The 16508-nt window shown below is 46.7% G+C and overlaps 1 protein-coding gene across 2 annotated transcripts in view; it reads right to left on the bottom strand.

The window, feature by feature from the left end:
* The window catches only part of PDIA6 (protein disulfide isomerase family A member 6), a 58612-nt gene extending 47605 nt beyond the window's left edge, over positions 1-11007 (bottom strand). For both annotated transcript variants that reach the window (XM_040348592.1, XM_040348593.1), the window contains exons 1-4: positions 10870-11007; positions 6739-6883; positions 2889-2946; positions 670-796 (exon numbers count right to left, since the gene is read on the bottom strand). In XM_040348592.1, the coding sequence (XP_040204526.1) occupies positions 670-796; positions 2889-2946; positions 6739-6883; positions 10870-10894 (355 nt within the window). In that variant the 5' untranslated portion in view covers positions 10895-11007. The remainder of the gene's footprint in view (positions 1-669; positions 797-2888; positions 2947-6738; positions 6884-10869) is intronic.
* Between the last annotated feature and the right edge of the window lie 5501 nt (positions 11008-16508).

The raw sequence follows: 16508 nt of genomic DNA, 5'->3' as shown, positions 1-16508 counted from the left end.
ATTTAACTTGGGGAGCCTATAAAAGCATTGCCCCTGTGATAAGCAGATCATAGGTACCATGCAGACTTGTCAGTGTGTATCTGCCTGCTTGTATGAGGTACAAGCAGATGGATACTCTAACAGGAAGAGACAATAAACTACCGAAGCGAGCAACAGCAGTATAGTAGTTCATTGAAAAACTACAAGCTGACAGACGCAAAAGCTGTCAGTATTTGTAGTTTCCCCCATTCACAGAATGGAAAATAGTGACAGTGAGGGGAGAAGATCCCCTGCTTGCTGTCAGAGACAGCGGAGCAGCCAGCAGAAGTCACATGTTACACCCTAAAAAACAAGTGGAACATGTTCCCAGAAGGTGAACTATCTTTTAGCTCATACCATTAAAAGTTTAAGAAACTGGTCCGTTTCTCCTGTACCCACAATCCAATAACCAGGCCAAAATGGTCTGTAGTTTCCCGTTTTTGGAAACGGTTAGCTAGAAATCATGGTTATTTTATCTAGAGCTAAGAGAACACAAAACATTTAATTCCAAGAAGAAAAAAGTCGCAGGGTGTAAGGTTGCCAATGCCAAGTAATGAACAGACAGTCAAAAAAAAAAAAAAAAAGTCTATTGAGTACCCATGGGTAAAGTACGAGTTCACTTAAAATGCAATGACAAACATGGATACTCACCCTGATAATTTTCAGGCTTGTTCTTATTTGCGCCAAATATCTTAATAGTGGGGAAGCCTCGTATTTCATACTGACCACCCAGAGACTGGTGTTTATCAGCATCCACAGCTCCTAAGCTTACAATACCCTGCAAAAAACACAAAATCCTATATGAGAGCAAGGTACAATCAATCATTTGCCAACTCTTCATCACATACATTGCTGCCTCACACAGATCCAACACATTTCCGACTTCCCCTCACGCAGACCCCAGTACATTGCACTGTCCATTAGAATAACCTAACAATTTGTATTCTTGTAATCTTCTAAGAGAAAATTTGAATAATAATAATAATAATAATAATAATAATAATAATAATAAATATATATATATATATATATATATATAAAAACAGTGTTACAAGGAACACTGGGAGTATGTGTCAACAGGATATTGTTTACTTCATATGGGTTTTGCATTCCCATACAAGTCCATCAGAAAGGGAATACCCACTTAAGGCCAGTCAGCTGCAGGTCAGAAGGAGGTAAAAATACAACTGGCAATGAATTTTGAATGATCTCAGAAGAGCCTCAAACCATTGACACAAGACCAATTTGTTTCCCTAAATAGCTTCCTTTACCTTAGTGTAGTCCTCCTTCACTTATCTCATCCTTACATTTTGCTTTTAAAAGGTCCTTATTTCTTCTGAGAAATCCTCACTTCCTGTTCTGTCTGTAACTCCACACAGTAATGCAAGGCTTTCTCCCTGGTGTGGAGTGTCCTGCTCGCCCCCTCCCTTGGACTACAGGAGAGTCAGGATGCCCACTAACACACAGCTCCTTTCTCTATCTGCAACAGAGAGTTTCCTGACTCTCCTGTAGTCCAAGGGAGGGGGCGAGCACGGCACTCTACACCAGAGAGAAAGACAGACTAACAGGAAGTGAGGATTTCTCAGAAGAAATAAGGACATTTAAAATCAAAATGGAAGGATGAGGTAAGTGAAGGAGGACTGCACTAAGGTAAAGGAAGCTATTTAGGGGGGGGGGGGGGGAGAGAATGTACACACACACACACACTTTAGTTGGGACCTGCCAGTAGGAGTACAGGCCAACATGAACAATTGAAAGAGGTACTGCGATATAGAAGCATCCTGCTCGGTGGGCTATATACACAGCAAGTTACACCTACTTTCATTGAGCCGAATACAATCGGCTTACCTCAAGGAGAAGGTTACCCGTCCTTCAACCTAAACGTTATTTGAGAGCTCTTGCAAAACTAGGGATCTGGTGAAGGGCCATATTTCTCCAGTATATTAGTTACCCAATAGACCCAGGCCATAAGCTTGGGATATGGTCACGACCAGGATAACCAAGATTATGCAATAACTGTAGACACCAAATCCACATTTGGTGACAATCCCCCTAGGTTTTGGGTTAGGACAATTAATCCAATTCATTCGATAACAGGACAACACATCACCAGAAAACCAGAGACTGCTCTTTGAAAAATTAGCCAACAATCTTCCCAAAACAGTTGATTTCTTTTAGGATATTAGTCACCAGGATAGCTGTTGCACGGTGTTGAAACCAGTCAACGGTGACATTTAACCATCTTAAACAAGTAAAAATTGGATAAAGTTAGCATGTATCCTCCTGGGAAGTGGGGGGGCGCGCCAACTTTTCTTGTTTGGACACTCTTGCATAAAGCCTCGTACAGACGATTAGATATTCCGATAGGAATCGTGCAATGACAGACTGTTGGCCTAAAAGCCGACCGTTTGTACGCTCCATCTGACTTTGTCGTCAGACTTTCCGCCGACAAATGTTGGAGGTCAGGCTTATAAATTTTACGCAGACAACAGTCCGTTGTCAGATTTTCCTATAGTGTGTACACAAGTCTGTCAGACAAAAAGACCAAAGTACAAGCAGGCATGCTCAGAAGCAATGATCACCAAACACAACATTAGCAGAAGGTGCCCAAAGGGTAAGGAGCTGAAAAAAACCACGCAATACGTCACTATGTTCGTGTTTGTTGGCTGACAATTGTGTGCCGTTTGTATGCAAGACAAGTTCATGGCCAAGGCCCTTCAGACAAAAGTCTGATGCTTGGTCTGCAGTAAATCCGATCGTGTGTACAAGGCTTAAGACCCAGGAGGACCTCTACTACTTTCTTTTTATGATTTGAACTGTATTTAGCGTTTTTCACCAACACCACCCTTATTTTTAATCTTGGTAATTACCTTCAGCGCAGTTGCAGCTTTTTTCCATTGTGGGGCCAGACTCTGGCAATGTCCACACCTGTACAAAATAACCAAATTCACATTAAATCCAGAAGCATCAAAACCAACAGTTTGCATCTACCACATACAGTATACCTGAACACTTGCAAACAGCCATTTATATCACTAAATATAACATAACATTTCAACAAATCTGTAGCTCAGAGGGCTGCAGATATACAGATGAACAGTATAGGCACGTCAGACTGGGCCTCTTACATCTTCCCCCGTACTCTGAACTAGCCACCGACTTGTCTGTACCCCATTGGCTTTCCTTTTACTGCTAGTTAGTGACAGAGGAAATCTGTCAAAGTTCCCACCAGAACAGGGGTCCCAACTGAAAAGCAGCTACAAGCCCCTGGTCACACCGATGCGACTTGTCAAAGGACACCATTGTCGGCAATGGAAGTGGTCAAATCGGCGGGAAAGTAGTTCTTGCACTACATTTTGCAATTTCAGGTGCGACTTGCATAGACCTCTGTGCATGAAGTCGCAAAGATTCCTTCTCAGTTGCACTAACATGTGGCTTAGCAATTGTGTGATTTCAACTAAAGTCGCACAATTTCAAAGCCCTGTTCGGTGTGGGCGAAGATTAAAGTTGTGATTGCCACTCACAATGGTCACAAGGACACAGTGAATAAACCAGGAGAGTACACAAACTTGACAGGGATTCTAAGTGTTTTGTTGCCTTCTGTGTCTCCCTGCAGCAAATACCTTCACTTCCTGTCAAGTGAAATCATCACAGAGACAGCATTATTAGATTCAATATTTTAACTATACTGCTTTGCTAAATTTGGCAGCTCAAAACCTCAGGCAAGGTTTTGTGGTCCCTGCTCTGGGGTAAAATGTAAGTTGTAATTATTACTATATTATGAAAGTATTATAATCTTCCTAGAAGGTGTGAACCTCAGTAGAGGTAATAAGACCCCTCCCTCAAAAATTTGGCAACCTTTTTCGTTTAGAGTGGTTGCAAAATTTATACATACATACATATACACACACACATACACACAATATACTGTAGCCAGAAATCACACCAAGTGCCTTGGATTGAGGCACATACCGGTACACATTTTAGGAGGATATGCCTTGTTTATTCATTCATCTCTCGCCTGCATATCACAAGAACACAGAATGGCAATTCTAAAATTCACAGTGCAATTCATTTTATACACTTAAAAAATAAAAATTAAATGGAAAGAAACAATGCAGGTAACCTATCATGTGTACATGGTAACACCATACCACATAACAATTGATGCTAGAGATGCACCAAAATGATGGCCGCCGAAACACTTCGGCCGAAAATAGTGTCATCGGCAGAGTGCAGAGAAGAGAAAAGGTATCAATATAGGCACCGAAAATGCACCGCATTTTTGCAAAAAAATTCACTGTGAATTTGCCACGATTACTGTGCGTTTTTCTTTTTTAAAGGTTGTGCATCTCAAAACTAGAGGTCGACCGATATATCGGTCGGCCGATATATCGGCCGTTTTTGTGAAATCGGCATCGGCCGATTATCGTGAAAAAAATCGGCCGATTCGCCGCTACAATATCCAGGCCTTGAGGTCCCTTGCCTTCCAGTCATGTACTGACCAGTCACCAGTGCCCCCGCCATGAATCCTCCATCCGCATTGGCCTCTGCTACTCACCGCAGGTCCTGGAAGTCTACGTACGGCGGCGAGTAGGGGCGTGACGTCACGGTCCTTCCCCCGCAGCTCGCGGTCCACTCCGTGCTCACATTGCGAGTAGGGGGCCACGCCTGTCTCTCACATCACCCTTGCGTGCCCCACCCCCTGCTGCTCCTGGTTCCCGGGTCTTCTACTGGCTCTCCGTTGCGAGTAGAGGCGTGACGCCCAGTGCGCGCCCCGCCCCCTGCTACTCCTTCCCGGCTTCTTATTTTGCAGCATCCCCTGCATTCGAGCTAGGTATGTGGCATATTCGTTCATTGATGTAGATCACTATGGGCATTTATTTTTTGTCAACACTAACACTGCTGGGCAAGGTCACGCTGATGGGCACTTTATGTTAAGGGGCACTCTGATGGGTATATTTTTAATGTGCGCACTGATAAGCATATTGTTTTAAGAGGCACACTGATGGACACATTTTGTTGTGCCCATCAGATTGCCCCTTAACATAAAATATGCCCATCAGCATACACATTAAAAATATACCCATCAGAGTGCCCCTTAACATAAAATTTGCCCATCAGAGTGTCCCTTAATAACAATAAATGTGCTCATGGGCACATTTTATGTTATTAAGGGACACTGTGATGGGCAAATTTTATGTCAAGGGGCACTCTGATGGGCACAACAAAACTTTTATGTTAAGGGGCACGCTGATGGGTATATTTTTAATGTGTTCGCTGATGGGCATATTGCATGTTAAGGGGCACTCTGATGGGCAAATTTTATGTTAAGGAGCACGTTTTGTTGTGCCCATCAGAGTGCCCCTTAACATAAAATGTGCCCATCAGCGTGACCCTTATTTTAAGTTAAGGGGCACAATGCATCCCCACCCATCCCTCTCCACAACACATGGCTGTGGAGGAGGCGTGTACAGAGAGGTGGCTGTAGAGGATGGGGTACAGAGAGGTAGCTTTACAGCCACCTCTGTACCTCCCTCCGCCACAACCACCTCTCTGTACCTCCCTCCTCCACAACCACCTCTCTGTACCTCCCTCCTCCACAACCACCTCTCTGTACCCCCCCTCCTTAAAATGACTAAGATTGTATTTTTTTTCTTTTTTAATAATTATGAGGTGGCACTGATGGGCTGCACTGGTGGGCACTAATGGGCTGAACTGGTAGGCACTGATGAGGTTGCACTGACAGGCTGAACACTAATGAGGTGGCACTGATGGACACTGATAGGCTACACTGGTGAGCTGCATTGGTGGGCACTGATGGACACTGATAGGCTGCACTCCACCTTTCCACCCTAAACAATAACCTCCTCCCCAACCTAGGTTTTCTAAAATAATGGGAAAGAAAAGAAAAGAAAAAAAAAAAAAAAAAAATCGGCCTAAAATATCGGCCGCATAAATCGGCCTAAAATATCGGCCATCGGCCGCCCCGATTTTGAAATATCGGCATCGGTATCGGCCAGAGAAAAACCCATATCGGTCGACCTCTACTCAAAACCCACATAAAAAGCAGTGCAAAGACATACATAAACTTTAAAAGGGATACATTATTCTTGCGCTAAAAAAGGTGCCAATAATGGCCGACAAATTCATATAAAGCGATAGTAATTAAAAAGTCGACTATAATCCCCCCCCCCCAAAAAAAAGGAAGTCATTTTTGGTCTTAATTTGGTGCACCTCTAATTAATACATCGCAGCTTAGGCTGGCTTCCCACTGAGGTGGTTTTCAGGCATTTCAGCGCTAGAAATAGCAACTAAATGCCTGAAAACCGCATCCCAGTCACTTCAGTGTGACTTTTCATACTGGGGCGGTGCGCGCCTGGGAGAAGTTAGGAAAAGTTCGACAAGCATCATCTTTGGGGTGGTTTGGGAGCGCTGTAAACAGAACTCTTAAAACGTCCTGCCCATTGAAATAAATGGGCAGTGCTTCCAAAGCTTTTTGGAAGTGCCACAACATGGGTGCCTTTAACCCCTTCTTCAGCAATTAGCAGGGGTTAAAAGCGCCCACTAGCGGGCAAAAAGTGTCGCAAAAACTAGCTGCACTTTAGTGCCAACGGCTGGACACGGAGGTATGAAAGTAGCCTTAATACCGTCATGGTATACACACACTAATACAGAATAAAGTATGTCTCATTTAATCTTTCATGGTCGTGTACTTACCAAGGAGCAAAAAATTCTACAAACCACAAACCGTCACTCTGAATAACCTCTTGGTTGAAGTTACTGGGGGTTAATTCTACAACATCATCACTGGCAGCAGAATACACACCCCTCACCGCAAGACACAGCGAGCAAAGCAACGCCCCTGCAAAGAGAAAATACCAAAGAATAAGTATGTAACAAAATGTACACGATAAACATTGGGCATATGAGCATAATGCACACACACGGCCCATGTATTTAATGTCACCAACCCAACTGTATCTAAAACAAGTCCTTGGGGGGATTGCGACAATTGGAGGGCCTTCTCTAGTCCACAAGTGCGTGGCACGGTCGGCAAGTGGTTAAGGGAATTTCTTGGGAACCCCCAGAACTAGTGTCCCCATAGGAAGATTCAGTTCCCCCCCTCATTTGTCACATCCAGATAGCGCTGTTCACAGAGTCATTTCTCTTGTGCACCACACAGCAAAAAAAAAAAAAAAAAAGGTTTTGCCTTTAGTTAAGGTGTTTAGATGGATGCAGGCAAGAATAGACTTTGTGATCTACCTGACTGCACAGGATCCTGACACAGCACTGCACATACATTTGCAGCCCACACTATTACACACTTTCCTCACGTGGGCATTCCACTTTACTCATTTACCCCAGCAGGGATAACACTGAGGGTTTAAATGACGTTGTAGGAATCTCCCTATTTATCGTTTGCCAGCATAAGGGTACTCCACCGCTAAAGGGAACACTGGCACGCTTGATAGCGGCATTGGACTTTTCATGGGGATCTCATATACTATGTGAGTCAGTTCCCTTATAGCAGGGCTCGACAAATCCCGGTCGCCATGGCGACTAGAAATAGGGTCCTGGCGTCTTGGCTTGGAAGGGGGGGGGGGCAAAAAAAAAAATTTGTGCAGCGGTCTTGCAAGCGCACTTTTTTTGGGAAAAAATTACACTTTTTTTAATAAAAAAAAAAAAGACAACAGTAAAGTTATCCCCATTTTTTTAAATATTATGAAAGATAATGTTACGCCGAGTAAATTGATACCCAACATGTCATGCTTCAAAATTACGTCCGCTCGTGAATGGCGTCAAACTTTTACCCTTAAAATCTCCATAGGTGACGTTTAAAAAAATCTACAGGTTGCATGTTTTGAGTTACAGGAGGAGGACTAGGGCTAGAATTATTGCTCTCGCTCTACCAATCGCGGCGATACCTCACATGTGTGGTTTGAACACCATTTACATATGCGGTCGCTGCTCACGTACGTGTTCGCTTCTGCGCGCAAGCTCGTCGGGACGGGGTGCGTTTTCTGGCTCCTAACTTTTTTAGCTGGCTCCTAGATTCCAAGCAAATTTGTCAACCCCTGCCTTATAGGATATCCGACATACATTAATTGCTCTTCGTTGCATTCATCTTCACCCCCTCCCACACCATAAGAGAGGGCAGCGCCACTTCACCCTTTTCTAAACATCACTTACCTGTCCAGGTCGCCCGCGACGTCGGCAGCTGAAGCCGAGCTACCACTCGGCTCCCCCCGCCACCATCCTCGGTGAGGGAGTCGGCAGGTGAAGCGCTGCGGCTTCACTGCCTGGTTCCCTACTGCGCATGTGCCAGTCACGGCGTCTTCGCTGGTCCACGCTGTGTTCTGGGAACCGTGTGTTTCCCAGAACACAACGGGGGAAAGGGGGGGGTGACGCGAAGGGGCGAGACTCCCGCGGGACTATATACACGAAAGTGGTGCAAATACCTGTTTTATACAGGTATCTGCACCCCCTCCCCCCTTAAAGGTGCCAAATGTGACACCGTCGGGGGAGGTTCCCGAAAAGCGGAGGTTCCATTTTGGGTGAACCTCCACTTTAATTCCAGCTTGCGCAATAACGCTTTGACAATGAGCCCTGGTTCACACCGAATGTGGCTTTGAAATCATGCAACTTATCACTTGAAATCAAACGATTTCAAAGCCACATGTCATTGCAATCTTAGGCGTGACTTGGCCGACATCTCTGCCACTTCATGCACAGGTCGCTATGCAAGCTGTACCTGAAATTGCCAAAAGTCGCGCAGGAACTACTTTTTAAGTCGGTGTCGTCCGATTTCAACAGGTCCATTTTTGATGATGGGGCGAGACTTGTCATTCGATTTGACCTGTTAAACCGCATGACAAGTTGCACCAGTGTGAACGAGGATTTAGGCTCCATTCACATCTAAGCGTGTTGCTTTTGAGCATTTTCTGCAGTGCTTTTTAAACACGCGACTTTACTGCGATTTGCATTTTTTTTTTGGTGGGTGAATCTGTTAGGAAAAATGTGTTTTGGGTTTAAAAAAAGTCCCTGACCCTTTGCAAAAATGCAGCGGCACAAAAATTATGGGAACGTTCCCTTTAGGAACCCATGTTAAAATTAATGTCTTGCTTTTCAGCAAAAAGCATGTAAAAACTCATTGGTGTGAATGGAGCCTTAGACCCCTTTCACACTAAGCCACGTTCGAGGGAAAGCGCTGCTAGTCTTAGTGGTGCTTTTCGACCAATAGTGGGCTGTTTTTAACCCCCGCTATCGGCCAAATAAAGGGTTAAAAGCACCCAAAAAGCAGGACTTTTTCTAACATCCGCCAAGCGCACCGCCCCAGTGTGAAAGCACTCACACTTTCACATTGAGGTGGTATGAGAGGCGTATTTCTAGCACTAAAACACCTCCAGTGTGAAAATGGTCTTAAAGAGGAACTGCAGTCTTCTGACATAATTTGTAATAAAACCATCTTTGCCATTCTGAAGCTTCCCTCCAACCACTTTGCATATTATTTGATATATATTGTGATTCTTTACTTGCCAAATTTGCTGCAGAAATATCCCTCCATGAAGTCTGGCTTCAACCATTTTAACTGTGGGCAGCTGAAACTGCTGCATGCTCACTTCCTGGATTCACAAAGGCACACCTCCAGCTCTGTAGCTTTCATTGGCCCTTTTATGTCTTAGGACTCATCCCTTCCTGGCAAACTCTTACAAGAGTGAGAGCTGTGCATGAGGTCATAAGCCTAGGCTTTTTACCAGACAAGAAAGGAAGTGGGCTGTATAAGGCAGTGGTCATCAACCCTGTCCTCAGGGCCCACCAACAGGCCAGGTTTGCAAGATAACTGAAATACATGACAGGTGATATCATTTGCTGCTCAGTGATTGCAGTATTCTAGACTGCACCACCCCAAGGTAATACATAAAATCTGGCCTGTTAGTGGGCCCTGAGGACAGGGTTGATGACCACTGGTATAAGGCATTTACTGGCAGGAAGAAAAAAAATGTTTTCTATGCCGAAAGTTCAAACAACAAGGGCAGAAGATTTAATAAATGGAAAGTAGAACAAAAATGACTGAAGGTCCACTTTAAAGCTAGAAATTGATTGGTTATTATGCACCAGTTTTAGCAAATCTCCCCTCACTTCCTGTTTTGACAATGGGACAGGAAGTGAGGGCAAATCTCCCCAATGGGACACAGGTGGCAAAAAATACAAATCTGACAGGGGTTATAATCCTCCCTTACGCTAACCAAAATAGGGGTTTTCCCTTTAGTGACGCTTTAAATTTTTGCAAAGTGTGGACAACATGTTTACGTACGCGCTGTAAAAACACAATCATGGAACGTCTGTATTCTAGCAGAATGATGTATAGAGGAAGTCACAAGGACCTTTTCTCTGTACCCGGCAGATTATGTGTGAAGACGGCAGCCAACGAGCAACCGCTTTCCACAGAACCTGAAGCAACTTCCAATAGGATTCCAGGGAAGCCGACTCTCCGACCGGAGTATCAGTTCCAGGATTCCTTTATATTTCATGGATCAGAGCCAAGGACTGAGAGATGAGCAACAATCCCCCCAGAGATCTCACTAAACACCAATCTCAGGAGGGGGGAGGGAGGATGCAATATTATATATATATATATATATATATATATACACACACACAGTATATAAATCCAGCTATGTATCAGCAGTATGCATGATCTATGTATAGAATGATGACAGATCTATAGCAGAGCCCCCAGCACAGTGCTGCCAGTAGTTGCATGGCATGTTGTGTACGATAGGTCTATGTAGGGGAGGATAACACTACCCACAATGCCCACACACAGCCCCATCCTCCTGCTCTCACCCAGTATCATCGTTCCTCTTGCCATCCTCCTGTTGTGCTCCGGACCGCTCTATGCACCGTCTGCCTCGTTCTTCCCAAGCACCTCAGCGCTACACTCTCACCTTCCGCCGTGTCCGCCGCTTATTGGTCTCTCTCGGGGCTCCAGCATTAATATAGCCAATCAGAGGAGGCCGGGTAGCGCAGTCGCCGGTGACTCTCCCCCCTGTCTTCCTCCGGCTGAGCGAGCTGGGAGTATGTGATTGGCCCACGCCAGGAGACGGGCGGGGTTTTTGGGGGCGTGGTGATTGTGTAGGATTTGGTGACGTCAGGCTGGGATGGATGGGAGTTGTAGGGAGGAAAGTTGAGAAGAGTTGTGTGTAAAGTTTGCTGATATCTGATCTCCGTACACTGATCATTATTGGCTGAGCGATATAATCCGATTTGGCTGGTTCTTGGCATGAGCTGTGCAATCATATAGGGCTGGAGGCAGAGGGTTTGGAATGGAGCCATAACTGGACCCCCTGCAGTGTTAACCACAGTGAGACCATACTTGGGTCTCATTCACATTGCTTAAAGATGACGTAAACCCTCCGAAACAAACCCGAAAAACAAAAAACACTGCAAGACAAAGACAAATAGCATACTGATTATGTGTTACCTACGATCGAGGCCCCCACAGTGGTCCACGTCTGACATGTTGTCCTGGCGTGACTTTCAGGGTATTGCGGCACCGGTGCTGTGATTGGCCGGAGCTGCGATGACGTCACTCCTGCGCATATGCGCGGAAACGGCACAGTACAACTGAAGCAACGGCACATAGTGCCATTACTTCAATTGGCTTAAAGCGGAGCTCCGCCCAAAAATGGAACTTCTGCTTTTCGGAACCCCCCCCTCTGGTGTCACATTTGGCACCTTTTAGGGGTGGGGGGTGTCTAAGACAGATATCTGCACCCCCCACCCCCCTAAAAGGTGCCAAATGTGACACCGGAGGGGGGTGCAGATACCTGTCTAAGACCAGTATTTGCACCCACTTGTGGGCATAGACTCCCGTGGGGATCACGCCACTCCCCCCCACTGTCTCCTGGGAAACACACTGGTCCCAGGAAAGAGCGGGGACCAGTGAGGGCACGCCGCGCTACTCACGCATGCGCAGTAGGGAACCGGGCAGTGAAGCCACATCGCTTCACTTCCTGATTTCCTCACCAAGGATGGCGGCGGGAGCAGCCAAGAGACGATCGATTGCTCGGCCTCGGCTGCTGACATTGCGGGCGCGCTGGACAGGTAAGTGTCCATTTTTTAAAAGTCAGCAGCTGCAGTATTTGTAGCTGCTGGATTTTAATTTTTTTTTTTTAGGGTGGACCTTAAGTGCGCATGTGCTGCATGACGTTGGCACATGCAAATACAGGGATATCGCCTAAACCGTGCAGGTTTAGGAGATATTTTTGTTAGCTACAGGTAACCCTTAAAGCGGTTGTATACCCGCCACAATTTTTTTTTTTTTTACATCTGAAAGGCAAAAGGCATAATGAGCTAGTATGCACCGCATATTAGCTCATTATGAAATATTTACCTTGGAACGAGGTGTGCAGAACTTACCTGGTCCACGCCGAGCGAGATGTCATCTTGCCTCGGCGTGTCTTCCGGGTATCGCCGCTCCAGCGATGTGATTGGCTGGAGCGGCGATGGCGTCACTACCGCGCATGCGCGCGGGAGACTTCATTCCGGCAAGGTCCGGCGGCTGCATGCTGCATGCGCCGCTGCAATCAGCGGCGCATTGCGAGAGGAATATCTCCTAAACCGTACAGGTTTAGGAGATATTCTTTATACCTACAGGTAAGCCTTATTATAGGCTTACCTGTAGGTAAAAGTGGTAGTAAAGCGTTTACTTCCACTTTAATATAGGCTTACCTGTAGCATAAAGTTACAAACAAGGGTTTACAACCACTTGATTGAGTGATGTGATGTATAGCAGGCTCCATTCACTATAGCAGATCACATGCAGTATTTAGGTGTCCGGACACATTTTCCCCTAAATATTACATCAGTGTTTCATTCTGCTATAGACCAGGTGGGAAGTGGTTAAGGTAGATATTAAGGCAAGAAATTAGAATAGGTGGCACACAAATGAAATTGACTCTCACAGACGACACTGACAGCAGTGTGCAGCAGCACAGATGATGATGACATCTCCCCGACACGACACGTCCCCTCCTGAGTCACAGTGACAGTCTCTCTCCATGCTAGGTGGTCCCCTCAGTCCAAACAGCACTGACAGTCCCGCTCCCAGTTTCCCTTTCTCCTGTCCCGCAGACCCGCACACGACGCTCCAGCTGCTCTGTTCAGCTCGCGGCACGCTCAGGCACTGCCTCTGCCAGACCCGCCCCAACCAGCGCCACCCAAACACATTGTAGCAGGCACTCACATGGTCTTGGGTGGCTCCAGACCAGAACTGTGCATGCGCAGATCCAAGCCAAGTGTCACAGCCAGCGGTATTCAACAAATGTAAAAATATAATAGCCAATTTTGAGTAGTCTCTGCCTTTTTGGATCAGTTGTCTCAACAGAATAGAAACCCAAATATGGAAATCAATGGGGTTGATTTACCTAAAGCACAGGTGTCAAACACAAGGCCTGCGGGCCGAATCCGGCCCTCCAGGCCATTTCATGTGGCCCTCGCACCTCTTCTGCAGCTGCCGGAGAGCTCCAGCCCTCCCCTGGTCCTCCTCCAGACCCTTACTTTCTGCTTTCAGCATCCAGCTTCTTCCCAGCAGCAGCATAAGGAAAGGGGGGTGCACTGTGATGTAAGGGAGAGTGGGGGACTCAACTTCTGATGGTGGGGTGGCTCTTGACATCTAATGTAAGGGGAGGGTATGTGCTGGACATCTAATCTTACAGATGCAACCGGCCCTTTTGAGGGCAGTCATAATGCTGATGCGGCCCATGATGAAATTGAGTTTGACACCCTTGACCTAAAGCAGGGGTGGCAAACTCACTTTCATCATGGACCGCATCAGCATCTTAACATATTCTCTCTCTCTCCCTGCCTGTCAGAAATCCCTAGTTTGAACAAACTTAAAATGCCAAAATAATTTCTTTTACAGCAGCACACAATACAGAATGTGTGCCCCTGCAATTCAACAAGGCCAAACACCTCAGCTCTCCTTCACCTCTCTCAGCCACCAACGAGAGATCCGGCCCCCTCCCTCTGCAATGCTCGAAACAGGGAAAAGAGCACACCAGCATGTGAAGAAAAATAATCTGTGAATACCTTGTGAAGACAGGAGTATCCACGCTGCATACCGAAAACAGTATGACATGTTGATTGCAGAGGCTCTTCACCGTACCTTCTGTGACCCACCGAAGCTCTGCGGAGGGAGGGGGCCAAGATCCCCCGCAGACAGGCAGGAAAAGGGAGACCAACGGGGAGATCCGCTGAGGGCCGCTCTGTATCAAAGGCACCCGACACCGCTAGACACACACCGCACACCGCCGTAACAGGATCTATCACCGCTAGAGACACACACACACAGCACAGTGCACACCGCCGTAACAGGATCTGTCACCGCTAGAGACACACACACAGCACAGTGCACACCGCCGTAACAGGATCTGTCACCGCTAGAGACACACACACAGCACAGTGCACACCGCCGTAACAGGATCTGTCACCGCTAGAGACACACACACACAGCACAGTGCACACCGCCGTAACAGGATCTGTCACCGCTAGAGACACACACAGCACAGTGCACACCGCCGTAACAGGATCTATCACCGCTAGAGACACACACAGCACAGTGCACACCGCCGTAACAGGATCTGTCACCGCTAGAGACACACACACAGCACAGTGCACACCGCCGTAACAGGATTACACCGCGTTTTCTCGAAAAGCACACAATCACCTCGAACTAGGGCTTATTCTCGGGTAGGGCTTATATTGCAGCCCTCCTGGAAAATAGCGCTAGGTCTTACTTTCGGAGTAGGTCCTATTTTCAGGGAAACACAGGGGGACAGATTCATGAAGAGATACGACGGCGGATCTCCTCAGTTCCGCATAGATCTCCCTTAGATCCGATTGGTGTAAGTGACTTACACCAGTCGGATCTTAGGCTGCAATCTACTGCCGGCCGCTAGGTGTCGTCGTGGTTTTTACGCGTCGGATATGCAAATGAGGAGAACCGCCGGTTCAAGACCGAACGCCCGCCCATCGCTTTTTTTTTACGTTGTTTGCGTTCGGCTTTTTCCGGCGGATAGTTACCCCTGCTATATGAGGGGTAGCTAATGTTAAGTATGGCCGTCGTTCCCGCGCCGAGATTCAAATTTTTACGTTGTTTGCGTAAGTCGATCGGGAATACGGATGGCCGGAATTTACGTAGCCGCCGAAAAAACAATGACGCCCTGGCGACGTCATTTGGAGCATGCGCACTGGGAAATTTCGCCGGCGGCGCATGCGCAGTTAAATCGGCGCGGGAACGTGCCTGATTTAAATTGTACACTCCTCCTAGCCGCGGAATTCGAATTCCGGCGGGGGAGTTACGATCCGACGGTGCAATTTTCGAGGTAAGTGCTTTGTGAATACTGCACTGGCCTCGATAAATTGCACCGGCGGATCGTAAATCACATAGATTACGCGGATCTAAAGATCCGCTAATCTATGTGAATCTAGCCCAGTATGTAGTGGGAATACTTTACTTTTTCACAATTATTTTCAGAGATATCTTCTCGTAGACACCATTGATCTTTTGAGCTATCTATAACAGGGTAACTCTCCCCAATGACTCTTCCTAATGACCACAAGCATGGAGTTCACTAGAGCTTCACAGGTTGGCACTGGAGTCCTCTTCCACTCCTCCATGACGACATCACTGAGCTGGTGGGTGTTAGAGACCTTGCGCTCCTCCACCTTCCGTTTGAGGATGCCCCACAGATGCTCAATAGGGTTTAGGTCTGGAGACATGTTTGGCCAGTCCATCACCTTTACTCTCAGCTTCTTTAGCAAGGCAGTGGTTGTCTTGGAGGTGTTTTTTGGGATCGTTATCATATTGGAATACTGCCCTGTGGCCCAGCATTTATGGTTCCCACAATGAACTGTAGCGCCCCACTGCTGGCAGCACTCATGCAGCCCCAGACCATGACACTCCCACCACTGTGTAGGCAAGACACACTCCTTGTACTCCTAACCTGGTTGCCGCTCCACACGCTTGACACCATCTGAACCCAAAAAGCCTATCTTGGTCTCATCAGACCACAGGACACGGTTCCAGTAATCCATGTCCTTAGTTTGCTTGTTTTCAGCAAACTGTTTGTGGGCTTTCCTGTGCATCATCTATAGAAGAGGCTTCCTTCTGGGATGACAGCCAAACAGACCAATTTGATGCAGTGTGTGGCGTATGGTCTGAGCTCTGACAGGCTGACCCCCCACCCCCTCAACCTCTGCAGCAATGCTGGCAGAACTCATACATCTATTTCCCAAAGACAAGCTCTGGATATGACGCTGAGCACGTGCACTCAACTTCTTTGGTCGACCATGGTGAGGCCTGTTCTGAGTGGAACCTGTTCTGTTAAACCACTGCATGGTCTTGGCCACCGTGCTGCAGCTCTTGGCAATCTTCTTATAGCCTATACCATCTTTATGTAGAGCAACAATTCTTTTTTTCA

The sequence above is a fragment of the Rana temporaria genome, chromosome 4 (assembly GCF_905171775.1).
Source record: "Rana temporaria chromosome 4, aRanTem1.1, whole genome shotgun sequence".
Lineage (NCBI taxonomy): Eukaryota > Metazoa > Chordata > Amphibia > Anura > Ranidae > Rana > Rana temporaria.
Note: the sequence above shows the minus strand (reverse complement) of the source record. Positions and strands in the feature narration are given on the sequence as shown.